The 24,148-nt window shown below is 43.2% G+C and overlaps 1 protein-coding gene and 1 pseudogene across 2 annotated transcripts in view; one reads left to right on the plus strand and one right to left on the minus strand.

The window, feature by feature from the left end:
• Nucleotides 1-5,306, plus strand: part of MIPEP (mitochondrial intermediate peptidase) — a 54,786-nt gene extending 49,480 nt beyond the window's left edge. For both annotated transcript variants that reach the window (XM_035115151.2, XM_035115153.2), the window contains exon 19: nt 512-5,306. In XM_035115151.2, coding sequence (XP_034971042.2) covers nt 512-609 — 98 coding nt within the window. In that variant the 3' untranslated portion in view covers nt 610-5,306. The remainder of the gene's footprint in view (nt 1-511) is intronic.
• A 7,420-nt stretch (nt 5,307-12,726) lies between these two features.
• On the minus strand, nt 12,727-13,432 carry LOC118085631 (rRNA-processing protein FCF1 homolog; annotated as a pseudogene).
• Between the last annotated feature and the right edge of the window lie 10,716 nt (nt 13,433-24,148).

Raw genomic sequence — 24,148 nt, forward strand, 5'->3', positions numbered from 1 at the left:
GGAAGCCCGCTTGCAACGTGAAAAGCTCGCAACCTGAAGCACCATATCTGCGTAAGTGCGTGGCGCGATTTGGCGCTTGTGTGCATGCACAAAGCACGATTTAGTGCTACTGCGCATGTGCAAGCAGCGAAACCCGGAAGTAACAGTTTCCGGTACTTCCGGGTCGCCGCGGGACGCAACCTGAAAAAAGTAACATGAAGCAAATGTAACTTGAGGTATGACTGTATGTATGTGTTTAGATATACATATCTGCTGGACATTTACTGGATAAGTAGGCATTTCCAAATAGAAACATTGTTCCTTTCATACTTAGGGGAGTGGTGAAGTGCTGATTGATCATGTGGTGTTTCTAAATCAATTCCCATATAATCTGAGTCCATGTATTTTGGCTGATGCTCTTGACAGCTATATTGGAGTGGTTCGATGTGACACAATTTCCTTCCACTTCAGGGCTGCCTTGCTTGTGAAATCCATTTTTCCCTGACCTGTGTTTCCACTACACCCCCCTTAGGTATGCTTCAGAAACGTCCATCAGTGGAAGACTTTGTGGATGCCCTTGTTTCAGACTTGGATCAGGATTTTGAAACATTCTTCATGGATTCTGAATAGCAAGAGAAGAAAATTAAACATTCCGGTGAATAATTTTGAAAGGTCGTGTACCATCAACAGTGTACACAGAACTCTTGTGGCTTGCACTGCTGCATCCTCACGAGTGCGTGGGTAAAATAAATGGTTTACCTGAAGAGCAGAATGTTTTTTCATTACAGAAAGATCGTCATAGCCAAGGCTTTGAAACAGGTATGCTTTGCATTCCTGTTAACCTATTTGAAAACGTATTCTTATATGAACACGTGTGTTCAGTGAATGTAGGAGGAGTGAGCAGGTGAGTTTCTGCTCGCCCTGTGCTGCATGTTAGCCATTAGTATGCATACAGCCGATAGCATTCGACAGCCTTAAGTAGGTACTAATGGTATGTGCTGTAATGGGCATGGCCACCCTTCTATGAGTTCACTGAATGCATTGGGAGGGTACAAACCTCTTATGTGATTACACTGGAAGCCTCTTTTGTCTGTTTACCCATGATTTTAAACTTAACAGAAAGCAAGTAACATTTGCAAATGGGAAGTGAAGAATTGCCAACCAATCAGAAGAAAAGAGGAACAAAAATGGCCTGGGAGAGGTTGATATGACAAAAACCAGGAAGTGAATGTTTTCATAGCATAAGATAAGCATTATTTATTGCTGATGTCTGTGTATCAAACTGCTGTTTAAACCTTGGGAGCAGGAGCCAGTAGGCAAAACTACAATAGACTCAAGATACCTCAGTCTTTGTTCCCAAAGAACTTGGGATTTTAAAATGCATAATAAATAAATAAAATGCACAATAATTTAGGATACGCTTTTCAGTTGTTATAGTGCTATCCTTAAACCATCTTTGCTTTGCTTTGCTTTGCTTTGGTGTTTTTAATTTAAAAGTCAGACATTTATCAGACATTTAAGGAGTGTGTTTTGACCATTGTGCCAGTGGTACCTTGGGTTAAGAACTTAATTTGTTCTGGAGGTCCGTTCTTAACCTGAAACTGTTCTTCACCTGAGGTACCACTTTAGCTAATGGGGCTTCCCGCTGCCGCACGATTTCTATTCTCACCCTGAAGCAAAGTTCTTAACCCAAGGTACTATTTCTGGGTTAGCGGAGTCTGTAACCTGAAGTGTCTGTAACCTGAAGCATCTGTAACTCGAGGTACCACTGTACTAACTCCTGCAACTAAGATGTAATTTGACACATTAATGTTTTGCATTTTGTTTGGCTCTAACCACACGAGTGTGGAAAAGTCATCAGATTGTATCCTCCTGTAGGCATTACATTTTTATGAACAGTAAAATGCACTCTAAACTAATTGCTCTGGATTAAGATGCCAATAAAGAATTGTTACAATACAGATAAAGAAAAGGAATTATCCCGCTTACTGGAATATTAACCTAGGACTTTTCCTTGCTCTTGGAGAACTTACTTTCTGTAATTCTCTATTGGAAGAAGGAAAGTTTATTGAGGTTAACTGTTATTAAAAGAGCCCATATACTAGGGCCTGGTTTGCACATCATAATAAACCATGGTTTTCTAAACTCCGTTTATCAAACCATTGCCTAGTGTTTTGTGTGAACCCTTACAAGTAGCTTGATTATGGTTTGTTTATGTCCAAAAAATCACAGCCTGCAGTTGCCTTGGCATCACATGTTTGCTTGACCACCTCACCCCTGGTGCTCTCTAAACTAAAAAGGCAAGCACAGCTGGAAAAGAAACCAAACTTTGGAGAAGCAAACCATGGTTTCTTTGATTATATGTGAGACTATGTGTGGTTAAAGTCATGGCTTATTAAGAAGCCATGGCTTAGAAAAAAAGTAGAATCTATTTATTCAATTTATGAGCTGTTCCTCCACATGAATGAGGGGCACCTGTTAGAAAAAAAAATTGATGGTAGAGGTGGGGCTCTGTTTTACTTCCTACTATAGTCAGAAGTACAAGGTTCCCAGATGGTCCTCTCCCCGTGCATCAACTCAGACCAAATCCTGCTTAACTTTAGCAAGGTTTCTTCAGGACCATATGCTGTGATCTTTCAAATGTTACAAAAGATTTGTCAGTTCAAATTATTTTTATCTATGAAATATACATGGCACTGAAACTAATTCCTTGCTGATGTATTGCTAATGTATTGTTTTGTTGTCTTACTCAAAAGGAAACAGTATTCTGAAAAGATTTCTCCGTCATCTGCTAGCTTTAAAAATGCTTCCAGCTGTTTGGATGTCATAACTACATTAGCCATTTATTCTGTGCAGATTTACAGAGATCACTGAAACTGGCTTGGTTAACATGCAACAAAAGTCATGATCTAAAACAGTGAAAGACTTACTGCAAATGAGCAGTGTGCTGACGGATGCTGTTCATTTGCTCCTGCCCCCACCTCCATGCATTGCAAGGGTGGAAACAAATCAGAAGATTGGCTTAGTGTTATGTGCAAACGGACACTCACGGCTTATTTGGAGAGAAACAAGCAGTAGCTTGCATGAAACTAAGCCAGAGCTCTGGGTTGTTTCCTCTCCCATGCAGTCCAGGGAGGAAGGGGTTGTGTGTGAATGAGCAGCCTGCATAAGCAGGCTGTCCATTTGCAACAAGCCACGGTCTTCATATTACATATGTTGGGAAATAACTAGGGAATACCAATTAATTCTGAGGTCCCACATGTGTGGGAAGCCACAAAAGAAAAAAATGGCTGACTGCTTGAATTCAAGAAGAGTGGTGTTTGACTCACTCTCTAGTCAAAAGAACTCCCAGCACTAAAATATGCAGCATTTGCAAAGTGCAGGACATCTAGGTTGTTAGAACTTTAAATGTCCCAGTATTAAGTGCTCACAATGTGCTCCCCACATCTCTATCCCTCTTGCAGTGAATAGACTACAAACTTACTTAAGTTTAAATGCTTTACTTACAGTAATCAAAGGTCTCACTCACTCCAACTGTAGAGTTGGAAGGGACCACAAGGATATTATTGTCAGAAAGTTCTTTCTGATGTTTAGACAGAATCTCCTTTCTTGTAACTTGAAGCCATTGGTTTGATACTACCCTCAAGAGCAGAAGCATCGTTCAGTGCTACAGCAGAAACAACACAAGCAAAAACTTCTTGAGTACAAAATACAAAAAGTATCTTTAAACATGGAGTCTGGGCATGGGAACTCAAGCATAATATGTCTGGTTAGTTACATGTTTCAAGAAGAAGAGAGAGGGAGAGAACAAGAAAATAAAACTTTATGTCCTCCCTCTCTGGGGTTGACGGGTCATGACCAAACTGAGCCTTCTCTAGCAATTTACAGCTCTGTGGTCCTTAACAGCTACATTTACTAACTAGCATAGACATGGGTTGTTAGGTTTGACTGCAAAATTTCCCGCAACATGCTAACCAGGTCTTCATAATATTGTAAGTAGACCATGTTTACTGAGTAGCTCCATTCAGTTGAAACTCTGCACATGCCCCATAATGGTGTGTGTGATTTGGCTTTGCTGTAAGCAATCCAAGTATCATTGTGGTGGATAGGCAATTAGTCAGCACTAGTGTAAGATGGGGGATTTCATCTTTTCCCAGTTTACATTTATTCACACCTATTAATTTACAGTTGCAGTGCTAGCATTGTTGCTGGTCCTCTGGGGCAAGCACACTAATATTGATCAATCATCCAGACTAAGCAGAGTCATCAAGTTCAATGCAATTCTGTGTGCATGCAATCGTTTCTAGTAAATGTCCTAAGAGTAATATTGAGAATTCTCAGAAACGAGCCTTTTAGCAACTACATGTGTCCCCATGAAAGTGTGAGCACAGCTACAGATCTGGGAGCAATCTCTTGTGACCCACAGTCTGTGCTTGCCCAGTCAACTCTTGGCAAATAGCACCATGTGGAAGAAGGAGTCATATTGTAGCACTCCTGTCTTATTGTCTCAGTTGGGTTCTCAAAAGAGCAATTATAATTGTCCTTTACTTTTAATATTGTCATTTGGTGCAAAGGGCTCTTCAAAAGCAATAGCAGGAATCTTAAAATATAAGCAGTAAGAAGTAACAGCACTCTCAATAACCCAACCATATAAAACAGCAGGTGAAACGGGGTAAAAATGGCTAAGGATGAATTCTAACCATGTCTACTTCTAAGTTCCATTCAATTCAATGGATCTTACTCTCACGTAAGTGGGGTTAGGGTTGCTGCTGGCCAACACCAAATTTTGTGCAGATCATATATTGATCTGATGGAAGGTTATGCTGCTGAAACTAAGCAGATCTGGCCCAGTAAGTGTCACCTTGGAATTGCATGTAAGCTGCTTGATGGGTTGGTGGGTGGGTGTTTTACATCCCAATGATTTCAGTGGGATAACCATCCAGCAAATGCTTAAATCTCTCCTTTTGAAACTGCTGGATCATGCTCTTAAAAGTCTCCAAGGTCCTTTTAAAGGGCATGTCTTTTTGCAGCAGCCTATATACCATGCCTAAGTGTCAAATCCAGAAGGAAATTTGTTGCAACACTTTCCACTGGAGCCTTTGGGAATACAGGTGAACTAACAACTTTTATGCCACACTAAAACCCTCAATAAAATAAGTTATATCAGATTAATTGATACTAGGCAGTGGTAAAAGGTGTTTATTGCAGAGTGGATGTTTACATTATGGTTTATTATAGCCTTTGAAAAAGCACTGGGCAAAGAACTAGAGTAGAGTGACTGCCCTAAATGGCATAGGCTAGAGCAGGGGTCAGCAAACTTTTTCAGCAGGGGGCCGGTCCACTGTCCCTCAGACCTTTTGGGGGGCTGGATTGTATTTTGGGGGGGGTGAACTAATACCTATGCCCCACAAATAACCCAGAGATGCATCTATATACATAAAAATGTAAAAATAATGAAAGTGTGGGCTCCACTTTTCTCCGTAACCGCTTGACGGATCGTCCTGAAATTTTGACACAATGATCCAGGCCACTCCCCAAGTGTTGTTAGGAAAGAAACCCACACATCTCACACCTCCACGGGTAAAAACCTGTTTTTCAACAAAGTAAAACAGCGCCCTCAAGTGGATTTCCTCCCACAGTACACCCCCTCCCTTCCTGTGAAATCTACACCACACCCACAAACCCCACCTCCACCACGAGATCCACCACTCACATATATCCATCCGGCAGAGGTGTCGAAGACCTCAGCAGAAACACACGACATCAACGTCTTGACCTCCTACGAGCTTCCTAAAATCTTCCAGAAGTAAACCTTTCCTCTCACACTTCCTCAATCATCCTAATACGTCTTTAAATTCTCTCACTGTCGTCCGCTCCTTACCCTCTCACAATCATAACCCCCCCACAGGCCCTCAAATACCCATTCCGCCATTTTGATATCCTTCTAACCAACGTCCTCAGATCCTCTACACGGGCACCCTCCAATCCGTTCACTGCCACCATTCTCTGAGTCTTTCCCTCTCAACCCCTCCCCACAGCACCACATAGACTCTTTCCGACATCTTAAACCACTATAAAATGTTGTTGTTTAGTCGTTTAGTCGTGTCTGACTCTTCGTGACCCCATGGACCATAGCACGCCAGGCACTCCTGTCTTGCACTGCCTCCCACAGTTTGGTCAAACTCATGTTCGTAGCCTCGAGAACACTGTCCAACCATCTCGTCCTCTGTCGTCCCCTTCCACTATAAAATAACGTCCTCCAAACCTCTACAGCAACGTCCTCTGATCCTTTCCCTCTACAATACTACAACTTCTACAATCAAAAATGGAAATTAAAGGTAAGCAGCAACAAGGCCAAACAACTGAAAAAACAGGCCTTTTGCAGCAACAAGGCCAAACCAACTGAAAACAGGCCTTTTGCAGCAACAAGGCCCAACATTGCCAAGTGGAGGTAGGGGCCTGCCTGGGGGGGATGGGGGGGCCGAATAGGGGGCAGGGATAGGTAATGGGTCAGAACAGGGTGGGGGGGGACACAGGGATGAAACCTGCCCTCTCCACAGTATCTCGCCTCGGCTTTGCAGACTAGGCTGAGTGGATTTAGGGGCCTGCCTGGGGTGGGGGTGGGGGGCAAATAGGCCACAGCATAGAATCAACTGAATATGGGCCTTTTACAGGGCCGTGCCTTTGGGTAGAATAAATGTTATTTCACATAAAACACAGGGGAGTCAGGGTTGGGACAGGGCAAAATTTTACAGAACACCCGCTTTGGGGAATGATTGTCTGCAAAATGAACGGGTCACAGGGATAACCGGGGAGGGGGGTTTGGACGGAGGAGAGGAGGGAAATCACAGGTAAGTGGGGGGGTTAGGTGGAGGAGAGGGGGGAAATCACAGGGATAAACGGGGTGGGGGGAAGAGGGGGCATAATAGGTCATTGATCAGGACAGAGTTGGGGGGTTGACAGGGATGAGGGGGCAATCACAGGGATAAGCCGGGGGTGAGGAGAGGAGTGGGGGAATCACAGGGATGCATCATGGATCGGCACAGGGGAGGGGAAATCACACAAACAACCCACAGCAACGCATGGCAGGGCCAGCTAGTTTTAAGTAAAAGGACACATTCTACTCATGTAAAAACACCAGGCAGCCCCACAAATAACCCAGAGATGCATTTTAAATAAAATGACACATTCTACTCATGTAAAAACATGCTGATTCCTGGACCATCCGCAGGCCGGATTTAGAAGGCGATTGGGCTGCATCCAGCCCCCGGGCCTTAGTTTGGGGCTCCCTGGGCTAGAGGGTCCTACCTCTTGTGTATAAATTAGGCTGAACCTTCCATAATGATATAAAACAAATATCTGAATAATATGGCTTGCAGCCCACCCACCAGAAATCATCTCCCATACAGTACATTGGGGAAATGGGATTTTGCACCTTGGGCTTCAACCATAGCATCAAAAAAAAAAGCCAGGGAGCTCGTTAGCTACTATGGTTATCAGCTTCTCAAATGGCAGCTAGGGATGGAATTTCCTGAAACCCACATGAAAGCTTATGCACATAGTCGTCTTCCCCCCCCCATCCCTTTCTCTTTCTTGAGCTCAATAAGAAAGCAAGGGAGGTGTTTGTTTGTTTGTTTTTTACCAATTCTGCTAAAGATAGGAATACTTCTCAATGCCTTTTCTGTGGTGGCTCCCCTTTTGTGGATTACTCTCCCCAAGGACGCTCACCTGGCACCTTCATTACACGTCTTTAGGTGAAAACTTTTTTCTTCTAACAGGCATTAGGCTGATTAACATTCTAGGGCAGGCATCCCCAAACTTTGGCCCTCCAGATGTTTTGGACTACAATTCCCATCTTCCCTGACCACTGGTCCTGTTAGCTAGGGATCATGGGAGTTGTAGGCCGGAACATCTGGAGGGCCGCAGTTTGGGGATACCTGTTCTAGGACTTTTAAAATGTATTCATGGGATTGCTGGATATCAGTTTGCTTTTGCTTTTTATTATATACTTTGTAATCTGATTTTGTATTTTTCTGTTGCAAACTGCCCTGGGACCTTCAGGTGAAGGGTGGTATACAAAGTTAACTAATAAAATAATAATAAAAATGTCATATCTATATGCATTGGCACTATAAAGTTTTCTCAAGTAGCCAACACATAAAGAGATATAACAATGCATCTAGCTGTATTAAAATATGTATGTGTTAATACTTTAAATAATTTGCTGAAAATATATAGTACCACTCAGGGCATAAAAATGTGAGAACTTAAGAGCTTGCTGGATCAGGCCCATGACCCATCGAATCCAGCATCTTGTTCTCATGGTGGCCAACCAGAGGCCTATGGGAATCCTGCAAGCAAGATTTGAACATAAAACACTCTCCTCCGGTGGCGTCTAACAACTGGAATTCAGAAACATTGCTACTTCCAACTTATGGCGACAGAGCATAGCCATCATGACTAGTGGTGGTCAATGACCTTGCATATTATTAGCTTGACTAGTCAGAATCACCCAATTCTGTGTATAAATACATTTAAAACAGATTCCTCCTCCGCCCCTACTAACAGCATTTTTGACACTCAGGTGTTAGAAGTTGCTATTTATCTCTCGGTTATGGGGGGGTGGGTGACCACCTTCCGGTAGTTCGAGCTCCCGAAAAAGTCACAAAAGGGAGACCAAGCCCGTTTCCGCTCACCCTACCTGCTACCTGCTTCTCTTGCTGGCGAAACAGTTCAAGGTTTGGGAAGTTTCTTGGTCCTGCCAATCTTTCCCATGAATGGTGTTTACAGGAAAGGGTAGTCAGCTGAGTTCACTGCATTTCTTTATGGACATATGCTTTATGTATGTACAAAAAAAGTTTTCCTGCTTGGCACCATGATTTCATTAGCTGGACTCTTGTTGGGAACAGCTACTGAGAGAGGGGGTTCAAAGCTCTTCTGCAATAAAGTAAATTATATGTGTGTAATGACATTGTGAAGGAATATTATGATTCATGCAGCTTTTCGAAGCTGTTGCTGTTCTTTACGTTCTAGAAGTGCTTTGAAGCCCTCCAACTGGTAAAGCTTTTTCTCAGTGGGGTCATTTTAAAACATCTTTAAAAATCCCTTCTGTTGCCATCAGTTGATACAGCTGCAAAGCTAAAGGGAACAATGGCAAAGATCCTGCAAAGATTTAAACAGCTGCTCAGCTTTATGTGCTTTGCGAATAGCCTGTTGGAAGGGATATAAATCAAGCAAGCACCTGTATATATTTTTGCATGCTTAAGGGCAATCGAAGCGCTAGTTAAAGAAATACTAGACTTTTACTGGCTACAGTAAAAGTCTGTTATGTTTAACACCTCCATCATCCACAGACGTCCTGTTCTGCAGCTATAATTTTGAACTCATCCTTCTCTCACACAGCTTGTGTGCTGGCTACCACCACCAGAACATATAAATCTGAATTTTCAGTTTAAAGAAATAGCTGTAGTGCAGGTGCTGCTCCAGCAGAAAAGTTGCCCACCAGAGTTTACTGTGTGTTTGCAGCTGTTTGCATTCACATTTACTTCGTGTGGTTCACATGATATTACCCTCAAACAACACAATCTGAGTGCCCTCTCTCTTAAAACCTGGGTTTACCTGATAGTGGGGATAATAAGATAAGATGGGAGAAATTGGGCTCCAAACTGTCCCACTCGGGTCACAGTCTCATGGATGATTTAGAATCACAGAATTGTAGAGTTGGCAGGGACCACTAGGATCATCAAATCCATCCCCTGCAATGCAGGAATCTTTTGCCCAATGTGGCGCTCGAACCCACGACCCTGAGATTAAGAGTCTCATGCTACAGACTGAGCTACCTTGTTTTGGAGTTATGGGGTAAGTGGATCCACCATCACTTTCTGCCACTCCCCTTTCCATGCCCACTACTTCCTCAAGGCTTTCCCGTCTGGCTGTGACCGTGAACTAATTCTGGTTTGCTCCCGAACTGAGCCCCTCCCCCTCTTTTGAGCCCACAGATTTGCACATGCAACTTTGCAATGGTTTTGCACACATTTTGGGGTGGATATTGATTGATTGATTGATTGATTGATTAATATGTGCTCACAGCTATCTCTGTCCTCATGCCTATTGTTATTTAACAGGCATAATAGAACAATCAGATTAGAAGGCAGCGACAAACACAAAAGAGAAAGCCTATGAACAGGAAGGATCAAAGTTGCTCCTCATATACATATTCAAAAACCTGTGGGTGTGGCCTGCTACTGCCTAATCTGAATTGGGGGGGCAGGGGGTGGATTGGCCGTTAAATAATGCTCAAATGTGGACAATCCTTAAGCAAATCCATTTTGTCTCCTGCATCCATGGGACTCTTCCTAGCAGTAAATCATAGAATCATAGAGTTGGAAGAGACCACAAGGGCCATCCAGTCCAACCCCCTGCCAAGCAGGAAACACCATATTGGGGACAAATGGAAATGGATGCATTGGGAGCACCCTCTAATTTTGCAGCAGTAATTCAAGCTGTGGGAACAAGGAAGACTCTCTCCCATTGCAGCAGTTTGAACTCAAGTCATGGCTAGATCTGCAAAATTAGAGTCTTCCCTTTTAAACTTGGTCCCAAGATAGACATGCCATGCACCTGACAGCGCTGATGATAGTGCCATGCTTTCAGTCACCTTCCCATGACATCACATGGGGCCTCCCCTAGGTCTAAGGCAGGCATAGGCAAACCCGGCCCTCCAGATGTTTTGGGACTACAATTCCCATCATCCCTGACCACTGGTCCTGTTAGCTAGGGATGATGGGAGTTGTAGTCCCAAAACATCTGGAGGGCTGAGTTTGCCTATATGCCTGGTCTAAGGCTTGGGCCTTGAAATCTCAGGATCAGGGATGCTTCTGACCTGGCAACCCTAATCCTGTCTCTAATGCAAATAGGTATAAATGCATGTGCATGGACACTCAGTGTGCTATTTCACACCATAATAATAATAATAATAATAATAATAATAATAATAATAATAATAATTTATTTATACCCCACCCATCTGTCTGGGTTTCCCCAGCCACCCATACAGGTGATATGAGAATTAGGACATGTACTTGGCATGCAGAAGGCTGAAGGCTGAATCCACAGCATCTCCCATTCAAAATGTTATGTAGCAAGGGGTGCGAAAGACCTTGGAAAACCACTACCAATTAGAGCTGACGATAGATACGAAGCTAGATGCTCCAGCGAAGTAAAATCTTTCCTTATTATTGTTTGGTGGTTATTTTTTTTAAAAAAAATGTTTGTTTTTATTGAATATTTAATTTAAAAACAATTTTAAACTGCAGAATAAGTTAATGCAAAGTAAAGAGAAATCATGCCAATTTGCTTATAATATACAGACCACAGGATTGGGAATCCTGCAGCTCGGGTCTTTTTACTTTGGTTTAGTAAAAAGAATGGACGGGGGGATCCTAAGGCTGTGATACTGGAATGATCAAAAGCAAAAATGGGCAGCGGCTTCTCCTTTGTTTTGGTAAGTGTGCAACATTGGCATGCATAAAGGAGAGAAGCGCTGGGTGCTGAGATTCCTTCCTCAAACGCAGCTGTGAAAGACCTGGCTCCTTTTACAGCCGGGCACCTGACATGGGTTAAGGGTGAGCAAGCTGAGTCGGGGTGTGTGTGTGTGTGTTGGGAATGGCTCCACTCATCAAAACCCCACCTCTGATTCCTCATGTTCCTCCCCCCCAGCATAAATGAAATTATGAAGGAGCCTTTTCTTGTGGAACAGGGACTGGCTGGATCGTGTGCATTCCCTGGGACATTTGAATGATGGGATGCACCATGCAGAAAAAAAAGCCCTAGGCTTGCTCAAGGCCTAATCCTTTTAGAAAGGCATCACAGCTGGAAAAGCTCCCATTCCCTCCCAAGTCTCCACCACCCTCCCAGAGATTATTTATTAAAATCAAGAAGGATTTTAATTTACTCGATGCAATTACAGGGGAAGGCCCTCCCCACCCATCCTCAGAGGGGAAACATGGTGCGTGAACAAGGAAGCCCCAACTGTTTCCTCCTCAAATTCTCTTTGCAGGCTGGAAGGGAAAGAAGCACGAGGCGGCCTGTTTTTTGAGTGAGACTCTCAAAGGGAATCAACCACACTGAAGGGGCCTGGTGAGGGCGTGCAGATGAGAATGCCACGCATAACACCTGGTGCCTGTGCAGCAGCAGTTTGAAAGGTGCAGGGGTCTGCCTCCCTCAGTTAGGGTCCCCATCCCTGCAGAGAAAGCTCTCATCCCTTCAAAGTGGCGCCATGCAGATGGCCAAGAGGCTAAGCCGGTGCTTTTGTTATTTTCATGGGATGAAAGTATCCGAAGAAAGTATCTGAAGAAGTGTGCATGCACACGAAAGCTCATACCAAAATTAAGAACTTAGTTGGTCTTTAAGGTGCTGCTGGAAGGAACTTTTTTATTTTGCTTCGACTACGTCAGACCAACACGGCTACCTACCTGTAACTAGATTCATGGGATGTAGCTCAGCTATTCTCACTAGCTTCTTTGCACATTTGTCACTAAGGATGCAAGAATCACAGAATGGTTGAGCTAGAAGGGACCATGAAGGTCATCTAGTCCAGGCATAGGCAAACTTGGCCCTCCAGATGTTTTGGGACTACAACTCCCATCATCCCTGACCACTGGTCCTGTTAGCTAGGGATGATGGGAGTTGTATTCTCAAAACATCTGGAGGGCCAAGTTTGCCTATGCCTGATCTAGTCCAAAGTTTGAAATCAGTTCAGCTTCAAACACTGCAGGAAATAAATTAGAAATAGGAACCTTGAAACAGGCCCAGTGTTGTAAAAATTGGCAGTTGGACCCAGCAGACTTATCTTGGATGCTTTTCAACAGGTGGTTAAAATCGGGGGGCTCCATAGTCATCAGGCATTCGCTCAATGTTATATCTGTGGTTTGATATATACATTATTGGGACTCCCAGGAACTTCCGCATTCTCCACTTGAGGTCTCTGTCTACAGTAGCCACTATGTAACGCTTGTGCTGAGTGACCCTCTGCACCAAACAGTCATCAGCATAGGTTCCTTTTGTGAGTGCAGGGCAAGCGTTCAAATCGTGGGTCTTTTGCTACCCTTAGGGCAACCCGATACTTTTGCCCCAGTTTCTCAATTTCAGCCATGACACAATCTGTGATAGACGGAATACACTTAGCATAGAGGCAATCCATCATGGACTGCACCACATCCAGTTTGGCTTTAATGGAAAAATTAATGAAGTTGGTATCAACCAGGATGGAGTAGGGAGGCCCCGGTTGTGTATTATATTGGAAGAACAAACAGGAAGGATATTTAGGGACCTCTCTTATTGCACTGGAATCATCCTTTTTCTCTTTAGGTTTTGCTCGGTCTGCCTCTTTGATGCGCTGGTCACGGAGGCTGATAATGTGTTTCATGGCAGCATATTTCTTTGCTTTCTTTTGTTTCCCATTTTGATAGCCCCCGCACTGATTTCTATTCTGACCCATGTTCACCACATGCAGCACTGTTTCTATTCCACTGCAATTCAGCTTCCAACAGAAACTACATTATTTATCTGTTATGGCAGAATTTTACATCTTTAATTGCGTTATTGTTATGTTGTTTCATTGTAGCATTCATTTCAATGCAAATGAAACACACTGCAAAGAGGAAGAAATAAACAATTCCGCATCATTTGCAAACGGAAAACAACCCACAGCAAATACCAATTGTATTCACTGAATTGTAGAGTGGGAAGGAACCTCAAGGGTCATCTAGTCCAGCCTCCTGCAATGCAGGAATCACAGCTCAACCAATTTAGCTGAATTGATTTACATTCTGGAAATGGGACAAATAAGTGAACACCAACAGTTCCTGTTCCTGTCTCCATTTTCGTCGGATTTCTCCAACAACTAAATCTGGCACCCACAACAGGAACTGAACACCTGAATAGGACCAAGATTGCTTAGATTAGGGGTGGTCAGACTTAAGGCTTCTACGATTTCCTTTGCGGTTTCTTTGATTTAACTAGAACAGTGCTTGGTGCAAAAGACAAAATTAGAATTGAGGAATCCCAACCCAAGAATTCATGTTGAGTACCAAGACTGTGGAAGACAGGAGTGCCTGGCGTGCTCTGGTCCATGGGGTCACGAAGAGTCGGACACAACTAAATGACTAAACAACAACAACTGAGTTAACTTTTGGTGACCACCACACTTTCTTCATTTCAGCAGTATAATTAAGAGGGAGGGAGTAATTTGGGTGTTGCTAAGTTGGAATCAGAAATATTTGCTGATTTCCTGAAAATCGCATAGAGCTCTATTACCAGTAGATCCAGATCTACCTTCTACCCTTGCCCATTGTCAACTAGAAAGGACAAACCCCCTATTTATTACCGGTATTTACCTGAGGAGAAGGAAGTCTAGCTTCAGTGCCAAATACAGGAAAGTTAACAATATGTATATGCAATGGGGGAATCTAAAGCATAGAGGGCCAGAGAAGTTGTGCTCCCCTTGGATTTCCATCCCTCTCCTCTTCCTGGTTTTTGTCAAGTAATGCCAGAACTATTATTAGTACACAAATATATTCCTGCCTATAGCCAGGATTTTTATTCCCTGCCCTGATTAATACCTACTCAGGAATGCACCTGACAGTGACAGAAATGAACCACTCCCTAGACCTAAGCCAGGAAACTCTGAATCCCAGAATAATAATAATTAATAAAAAACTGTTTAAGTCAGAAAAAATGCTTTTGTTACAAACTAGCTGGAGGGAACTAGACATTACATTATGTTTCCTTGAATTAAATTGAAGGATTGTGCCTTAATTAAAATTTAAAAAAATCAATTAAGTGTAACTGGAGCTGTCACTCAGCTAGACTATTTAAGTTGATCAATTGTCTACCTTTCAGCTGTTGGATTATTTCATTAATGAATTAAATTTAAATAGGCATTAATTTTGAGATCCTGAATGAAGTGTCAAAAGTATTTATAATTCAACAGCAATCAAATGATACCATTCATTGTTAGAAGGAAAATTCACTTAAAGATTTTATTTTTCATGCCCAACTTCAATAACGGACCCCTCCAAAAAAAAAAAAAAAAAAAACCCCACAAAAAACGGCTTAGGAAATTAGGGTTGTGTCCTTAATTCACAGCTGAACCAATTAAAATCAGGACTGATAAATTGGCCTTGTTGATTCAAATCACTTAATAAACCAGTTGAAGCTGTTAGACGTAATTATAATCAAAGCAGAGAACACAATTCACTGGAATGCTAACCTTGTAACACATTCATTCATTCAGAGCATTTTTACCACACTCTTCAGAAAGAAAAGCTCTCAACCATGACTTATGAATTGATGAAGATAATAGAGTCACGGCCCTCAGGCATACAATGTTTTTTTAAAGACCTGACACAAAAGGGGAAAGGGAAGAGGAGGGAAGAGGAATGCAAGCAAACCCAGGCACCAGTTCTTAATGTTACGAGAAATGTGGTGGACCGGTAAAAGGGTAAAAGAGTATTGGGAAATAATTTAAAACAAATTGAAAAAAAAGTTCAAAAGCACCTTCCCAACCCCAACCCCCCAAAAAACCCAACTAGAGTCCTTTTGCTGAGGATAATTCAGATGGAAATTCCCAGGTGTCAAAAAAATGGCTATTTATGTATGCCACTATGGCGGCCCGTGTATTGTTTAAAAAAATGGAAAACGAGCATGGTTCCTACCAAAGAAGAATAGCAACTTAAACTGGTGGAATATGTGCAGCTTGCAGATCTAATGTATAGAATAAGAGAACAAGAAGAATATTCATTTTAAAAAGATTGGGAAATGTTTACTGAATCTATGGGGGGAAAATTGTGTACACTTGAAAAAGTTGGCAGTGTTAAGATAAATTCAACAGTGTAAATAAGTTTTGATGGAAGTAGCAATGGGATACTGAATGGTTTAGTTTATATAAAATGTATGCAGGGATTTATGCTATGTAAAATGAACCAAGGGAAGTCGTTGATATTTTAAGGTTGCATAAATGAATATTCTAATTTGTAAAAAAGAATTTTTTAAAAAAAAGTATATAGAAAAAGAAAAAGAAACGAGATGGTGCAGCAAGATACTTGAACTGACATACATTAGCTATAATGGCATCGAGGAGGAGGAGAAGGAGAAGGAGAAGGAGAAGGAGAAGGAGAAGGAGAAGGAGAAGGAGAAGGAGAAGAAGAAGAAGAAGAAGAAGAAGAAGAAGAAGAAGAAGAAGAATTCCTGCCTTGCAAAAGAATGTGATGCTAATGTCCAATACCAAGAAAGAAGGTCTACCAAGGTTGTTGGTTGAGCACAATGCTTTATGGAAGTGAGACATGAGCAACTTACAACCATCAAGAGCGACACCTCAATGCCTTCCAGATGCAGAACAGCGTCTCTCCCAAGATTTGCTCTCCCAAGCCCGCTTAGTGATGTTTCCACAGAATGGAAGATGGCAGGGTCCCCGAGGATGTGCTCTACAGAGAGCTGGCTTCAGGCAGACCAGCTCTGGGTTATAAAGATGTCTGCAAATGTGACATGAGGGCTGGCAACATCAACCCTGCTGTGCGGGAATCCCTTGTAGACGACTGCAGTGCCTGGAGATAGACAAGTCCGGTTGTACATCCAGGCCAGTGACAAAAGGAGGAATGACCGCTGGGAGGAGCTCAGAGAGAAGAAACACCATGGTGCATCTGCAGCAGCACAACCAGACACCTTCATCTGCCCCAGTTGCAGCAAAACATGTCTCTCCCCTATCGGTCTCTCAGCCACAGCAGACACCATAATCTCCCAACAGTTTGATTTCATCCCAAAGGTGCACTCCTTCATTGTCTCCCGAGGCAGATGGATGCCAACAAAAATCCCAGTGTAAAAGATCACTTCCAAAAACTTGTAAATCAGGCCATTCGAATGCAGGAATTCGAACATGCGCCCAGGACTGTTCCTAGCAACAACTTCTCCATTCACCTGGGTGAGGAGGAGAAGATCCACCCGAATGGGGTGTCTGATCGCACAAAGCAGCTACCTACTATACCAGGGCGGTGTCCAACAAGCTGTGTGCCATTAAGAAACAGCCATTAACAACAGAACAAAGTAATAATTAAAATAACCAGTAGATCAAAAGGTTTTAAACAGTTGCATGTAGGCATAAAAAAAATCTCCATGAAATGTCTGAATGTCAAAAGCGAGGATGCAGGCTGCATCTCGGCTAAACGAGTGTTCAACAGCATTGAGATGGCGTCACTAAATGCCCAGCTTCTAGTCAAGGCAGATCGGGCCTTTGCAACATGGAGGACACCAGCAACACTTGTTGATCAATCAGGGATATAAGAGCCCAGGCAGTCCGTAAGGTATCCTGGACACACCACAAGTTCAGGACTTTGTATATCAACACAAGAGCCTTCAACCGAGCCCCATGCCAATTTATGACCTAATGAGACCATTGCAATCCAGCCAATGTATTGTGGGTTGTGGCTCATGAGAAAACAAGAAAAACAGAAAAATAATAAATGATAAATGATTTTGATTATTTGGAGTACTGAAGGGAAGACTGGAGGCCAGTGGAAATTACAGGCTAAGCTTCCTTTCCAAGACAGGGCCTCACCTGGGATAGAGGCATTAACATGACAAAAGGTGTTGATGGCTCATCTGAGAGCCGGGGCAAACAAAGGTTGTCATGGGGGTATGAAACAAAATTAAAAAATTCCTTCAAGTAGCACCTTAAAGACCAACTAAGTTTTTATTTTGGTATGAGCTTTCGTGTGCATGCACACTTCTTCAGATACACTGAAACAGAAGTAACCAGACTCTTATGTATATTCAGAGGGTGGGGGGGTGGGTGATGGGAATGGGTGATGGGCTGATAGGAGTGGTAAACCTGTTGATGACTGTTCATGACTGCAATTGATCTTGCGGGGGGGGGGGGGGAAAGCAAGGGCTGAGGTGCTAAAGAAAGCTTGATCATATATAATGAGATAAGAATCCTATGTCTCTGTTCATACCAGGTGTCTCCATGGGGGTATGAGTTCGCAATGACATGAAAATAGAGTCTTTAGAGCAGGGGTAGGCAACCTAAGGCCCATGGGCCGGATGCGGCCCAATCACCTTCTCAATCCAGTCGCACGGATGGTCTGGAAATCAGTGTGTTTTTACATGAATGTGTTCTTCTATTTAAAATGCATCTCTGGGTTATTTGTGGGGCCGGCCTGGTGTTTTTACATGAGTAGAATGTGTGCTTTTATTAAAAATGCATCTCTGGGTTATTTGTGGGGCATAGGAATTCGTTCATCCCCCCCCCAATAGTCCGGCCCACCACATGGTCTGAGAGACGATGGAATGGCCTACGGCTGAAAAAGGTTGCTGACCCCTGCTTTAGAGCAAAGTGTGCTGGGAAGAAGAAGAGAAGAAAAAAGGCTGCGATCTGTCTTGGGCATGCTGGCTGAAGATGCGGGCTAGACAATGCTACCATTCATTGGATTTGTTACTGGCTGACTGACCGAACCCAAAGGGTGCTCATCAATGGCTCCTCCTCATCCTGGAGAGTAGTGACTAGTGGGGTGCCATAGGGTTCTGTCTTGGGCCCAGTCTTATTCAGCATCTTTATCAATGACATGGAAGATGGGCTTGAGGGCATCCTGATCAAGTTTGCAGATGACACCAAATTGGGAGGGGTGGCTAATACCCCAGAGGACAGGATCACACTTCAAAATGACCTTAACAGATTAGAAAACTGGGCCAAAGCAAACAAGATGAATTTTAACAAGGAGAAATGTAAAGTACTACACTTGGGCAAAAAAAATGAAAGGCACAAATACAGGATGGGAGACATCTGGCTTGAGAGCAGTACATGTGAAAAGGATCTAGGAGTCTTGGTAGACCACAAACTTGACATGAGTCAACAGTGTGATGCAGCAGCTTAAAAAGCCAATGCAATTCTGGGATGCATCAATAGGAGTATAGCATCTAGATCAGGCATCCCCAAACTTTGGCCCTCCAGATGTTTTGGACTACAATTCCCATCAACCCTGACCACTGGTCCTGATAGCTAGGGATCATGGGAGTTGTAGGCCAAAACATCTGGAGGGCCGCAGTTTGGGGATGCCTGATCTAGATCAAGGGAAGTAATAGTACCACTGTATTCTGCTCTGGTCAGACCTCACCTGGAGTACTGTATCCAATTCTGGGCACCACAGTTCAAGAAGGATACTGACAAGCTGGAACGTGTCCAGAGGAGGGCAACCAAAATGGCCAAAGGCCTGGAAACGATGCCTTATGAGGAACAGCTTAGGGAGCTGGGTATGTTTAGCCTGGAGAAGAGAAGGTTAAGGGGTGATATGATAGCCATGTTCAAATATATAAAAGGATGTCATATAGAGGAGGGAGAAAGGTTGTTTTCTGCTGATCCAGAGAAGCGGACACGGAGCAATGGATTCAAACTACAAGAAAGAAGATTCCACCTAAACATTAGGAAGAACTTCCTGACAGTAAGAGCTGTTCGGCAGTGGAATTTGCTACCAAGGAGTGTGGTGGAGTCTCCTTCTTTGGAGGTCTTTAAGCAGAGGCTTGACAGGCATATGTCAAGAATGCTTTGATGGTGTTTCCTGCTTGGCAGGGGGTTGGACTGGATGGCCCTTGTGGTCTCTTCCAACTCTATGATTATATGATTTTATGACTCCATGGCAAGCCCCTCTCAGAATGGCCATGCTATAAGATCTGAACTCCCTCCACACAGACGGAAGGTTCAAATAGGTGAATAAACCACATTTCTTAAAACTATGACAGTCTCCGCCGTGTTCAATTCTCCAAAGGAACACAGAACCTGGGTGAGTGCCTGGAACCCCCTGGAATTTTGCTATCACTCGGTAGAGTGCAGGTGGCAGCCAACTTTTGTAACACTCTTATTTCATCCTCCCATGCAAGGCATAAAACATATGACATTCATCAGCCCCTTGGCGAGTAAGTCTATTTTGTGGCTAGTGGGCTCTGTTCAACGTCCAGAGACCCACACATTGTGGAGGCTTATTCTACCCTGCATTTTTACTTGCCCGAGCAAGAAGCAGCTCATGGGATCAAGTCATTCCATCTTTTCTTTTTTTTTCCCTTTTAAAAGGGAACATCTCATTCTAGTACTAATTTTGAAAGAGTCTCTTTTGATGTTCTTTTTAGGCAAGATCTTTGATGTGACCAGTTTAAACGTCTTTAACTAGTAATTTACATACCAAGGTATAAACCAATTGCACCTTGAGAGAGGCAGATTATAGGGAGAGGGAATGGTAATTATACCTTTCTTCTTTTAACTGCACATGTCTGCTGCTTATTGATAGTGCCGGAGGGGGGCGGGAACAGGGAGAGGGGCTGCTAAGTTCAAAGCCAGCCTTGGATATGGCTTGTTCTCCCCGTGTCTTTAACCTTCCTGCCTGCTGGATACTTTTGAATTGTAAGTGAAACCAGGGCGGGGGAGGAATCCACACAAGTCTAGGTAAATAATACACAGGTGTGGCTCGCAGGCACGCCCTTCCATCCTCTTGAACTGGTGTTAAACGTTTTATAGGTTGTCTTATGCTATGACTCATTCTATGCATGAATGGCAGTGGTCTACTGTTTGATGGAACCACTCCAAAAGCTGGAAATAAGACATTTTAGCCTGTGTAACGACTATTCATTCATATATATATTTTAAAAACAAACATGCTTTCCCTCAAAGAATTCTGGGCACTGCGTTTTATACTTCACAAGAGTTACAATTTCCAGAAACTCTTCACTAACAGTGCAGAGCTTGGGGAATAAATAATGTCTGTATGCAAAGTAGGGGTTTGAAAAGGTGTGTTCTTGGTGTGAAGAGAGGATCCTTCTGCTTTTTACTTTGGTGGGCTGCAACTTCCCATCACATCCTGTGCCTTAAATGCCTGTACAGAGATTGGGGAACAAAGTGTGTGTGTGTGTGTGTTGATTTAAAGCAGAGACTGGGGAAGCTAACCTGCTTTGTGTCGGTGTCCCTGCTCCCCATTTGTGGCACATTGCTCCCCACTTCTACCTCAATTGCTATATATGCCAGACAAGTAACGCTGCACACAGGGCTTCCCCCCCCCCAGCCGGAACTCAGTTCTGGCACCTCTCAGGTGGGTGCCATTGCCATTCTAAGAGAACAAGGGAGGCCTTCCATAGCGAGTTCCAGCTCCCCTTTTTCTAGAAAAATAGCACTGGCTGTACAAGTGACCTTTTCTAAGTTGATATCAATGTTCCTATGAACTCCTAAATGTGTTTTTTTCTTTTTCTGAAGAAGCAAGGTTATCTTGTGGCATCTGAAAGAGTAAGTGTAAAGCAGTTTAAGTGTTGGTGTGTGTGTGTGTGTGTGTGTGTGTGTGTGTGTGTGTGTGTGTGTGTGGAGTCAGCAAGGTCAGAAGGAATGGAAATTACCGTAAGTAGAGACAGTACAGGACTCGCAACTGCATCATTAACACCGGCTGTTTGCAACAGCAGCTCACAACGAGCATATAAACACCCCCTTCAGCTCAGATTCCTATCTTAATTTTCAACCTTGCTCATTTGAAGGCAACCTTGTATAGGGAAGTTTTGGTTTGATGGATGAAGCTCACAGAGCATATTACTAGCTCCTTCTTGCACGATATTGTTATGAAAGTTGGGTGCCTGCTCCTCTCTGCGCCGAGCGGTGGATGGCAAGAGCACACTGTGTCACTTTGGAGAACAGAAGACACAGCGGAGACTGTCGTGCTTTAAGAAATACAGTTTATTCACCTGTTTACACCTTCAGTCTGCATGGAGGGAGTCTAGATCTTACGGCATAGTCATTCCCAGAGGCAGCAGTGTAAGCTGCCTGTTGCCAGCCTTCCCCAAGATGAATCCCACTTTTTCCTGTTTCTTCCTCCCAGGAAACCCTTTTTCTATCCCCTCAGAGGCACAGCCCATCACCTCTCAAACCTTTCAAACCCCATCTCTGTTCACACCTCAGAGCAGGTGTGGGGAGTTTTCTTGCATTGGCAACAACCCACAATGGCCCCTCAATGGCCCTAGCTTGGCCAGTTTAGCCAGGAATTCCTCTGCAGTTTATCTCTCTCCCTTCCCACCCCAAATAATCACAATCCTAGAATTTATTAATTTCTAGGGTTTATCCTAAATCTATAACTATATAGGGACGCGGGTGGCGCTGTGGGTTAAACCACAGAGCCTAGGGCTTGCTGATCAGAAGGTCGGCGTTTCGAATCCCCACGACGGGGTGAGCTCCCATTCCTCGGTCCCAGCTTCTGCCAACCTAGCAGTTCGAAAGCACGTCAAAATGCAAGTAGATAAATAGGTACTGCTACAGCGGGAAGGTAAACGGCGTTTCCGTGTGTTGCTCTGGTTCGCCAGAAGCGGCTTTGTCATGCTGGCCACATGACCTGGAAGCTGTACATCGGCTCCCTCGGCCAATAATGTGAGATGAGCGCCACAACCCCATAGTCGGTCACGACTGGACCTAATGGTCAGGGGTCCCTTTACCTTTACCTATAACTATGTAACTATACAGTGGTACCTTGGTTGTTGAATTCAATCTGTTCTGGAAGTTTGTTTGACTTCCAAAATGCTCGAAACCAAGGCGCGGCTTCTGATTGGCTCCGGAAACAATGCCGACAGCCGAAATGGACGTTCAGCTTCCAAAAAACTTTCGCAAACCGGAACAGTTACTTCCAGGTTCATGAGTTCGGGAGCCGATTTGTTCATAAACTAAGCCGTTCAGGAACCAAGGTACCCCTGTAGGTGTGTGTGTGTATTTATGAAAGATGTAAAGGTAATAGAAAGCCCTCACCTATTGTGGCCACTGTCATCTTGGTTAGTCAATTCTACCAGTGCTAGTGAGCTGCTACCCTCCGAGACCCTCCGACGGAGGCCAGTTCCCTTTGGATTCACACAGGGGTGAGACGTTCAGTCTCTTCAAAGCGATGGCTTCAGGCAAGAGCTCAGGTCACTACTTGTCCTCTCTCCAGCTATCAGAAGAACCCCAGGAATTCCCCCCAAGAGGGATTCCAGGGCCAAAGGTCTCCTGCTTGACGTGCCCCCATGCAAAAGGCATCAATATAACCCACCCGAGAGCAGACGTCACATAATCCAGCTTTCATTAAGTTGCTCAACACACAGCTATTGTCTTTGCCCTTGTCAGTAAATTAATTAAATCTGTCAGGCAGCTCAGCAGTACCTGGAAAAGGGTTTCTCTACTTGTGAATTAAAAACATCTCAAGATGTATCAGAAAGATACGGCTAAGATTCTGCATATACTGTATTATGCAGCATTTCAGAGGAAAAGTTTGAAAAATTGTATTCAAATAAGTGTGTTAAGGGCAGGAGGAGATAGGAAGGGAGATTGTGAAGGCTTGCAGATGTCTTTTAGATGTCTCCCTCATATCCTTTAATTTATGACATTTATATTCTGATGTTACATCTTTAAAAGGAGCAAATGTTCACCTAATAAGTTTGGAATGTACGAAAGAACTATTAAAATGTGGGGCATGTAAGAGGTTCAGGCAAACAAGACAACCTTCTGGAAGTAACCATATACATTATTGTGAATATTATTATTGTATTTTATTTTCATTATTAGTCATATTAATAATTAAATGTATCGTCGTTATTATTGTTCTAGTTACAGGTAGGTAGCCGTGTTGGTCTGCCGTGGTCAAAACAAAATAAAAAATTCCTTCCAATAGCACCTTAGAGACCAACTAAGTTTGTCATTAGTATGAGCTTTCGTGTGCATGCACACTTCTTCAGTTATTATTGTTGTTTCTTCATCATGATATAGAGAAAAATAGGTACCGTATATTCCGGCGTATAAGACGACTGGGTGTATAAGACGACCACCAACTTTTCCAGTTAAAATATAGAGTTTGGGATATACTCACTGTATAAGAAATATGACCCAGCGTATAAGACGACCCCTGACTTTTGAGAATATTTTCCTGGGTTAAAAAGTAGTCTTATACACAGGAATATACTGTAATTTACAGGGGAGATACAATGCAAATACGAAAGAGAGTAAAAGCACAACAAAACAAACACACTAAAACCGATCCTACACTTTTACAGTGATCTTTTAAACAAAAAACAAACCAAAGCAGTAGCTGACACTCTCTGTTCATATTTTCAGTTTTAAACGAGTCCTTTTCAATGA

Source organism: Zootoca vivipara, chromosome 4, assembly GCF_963506605.1.
Source record: "Zootoca vivipara chromosome 4, rZooViv1.1, whole genome shotgun sequence".
Classification (NCBI taxonomy): domain Eukaryota; kingdom Metazoa; phylum Chordata; class Lepidosauria; order Squamata; family Lacertidae; genus Zootoca; species Zootoca vivipara.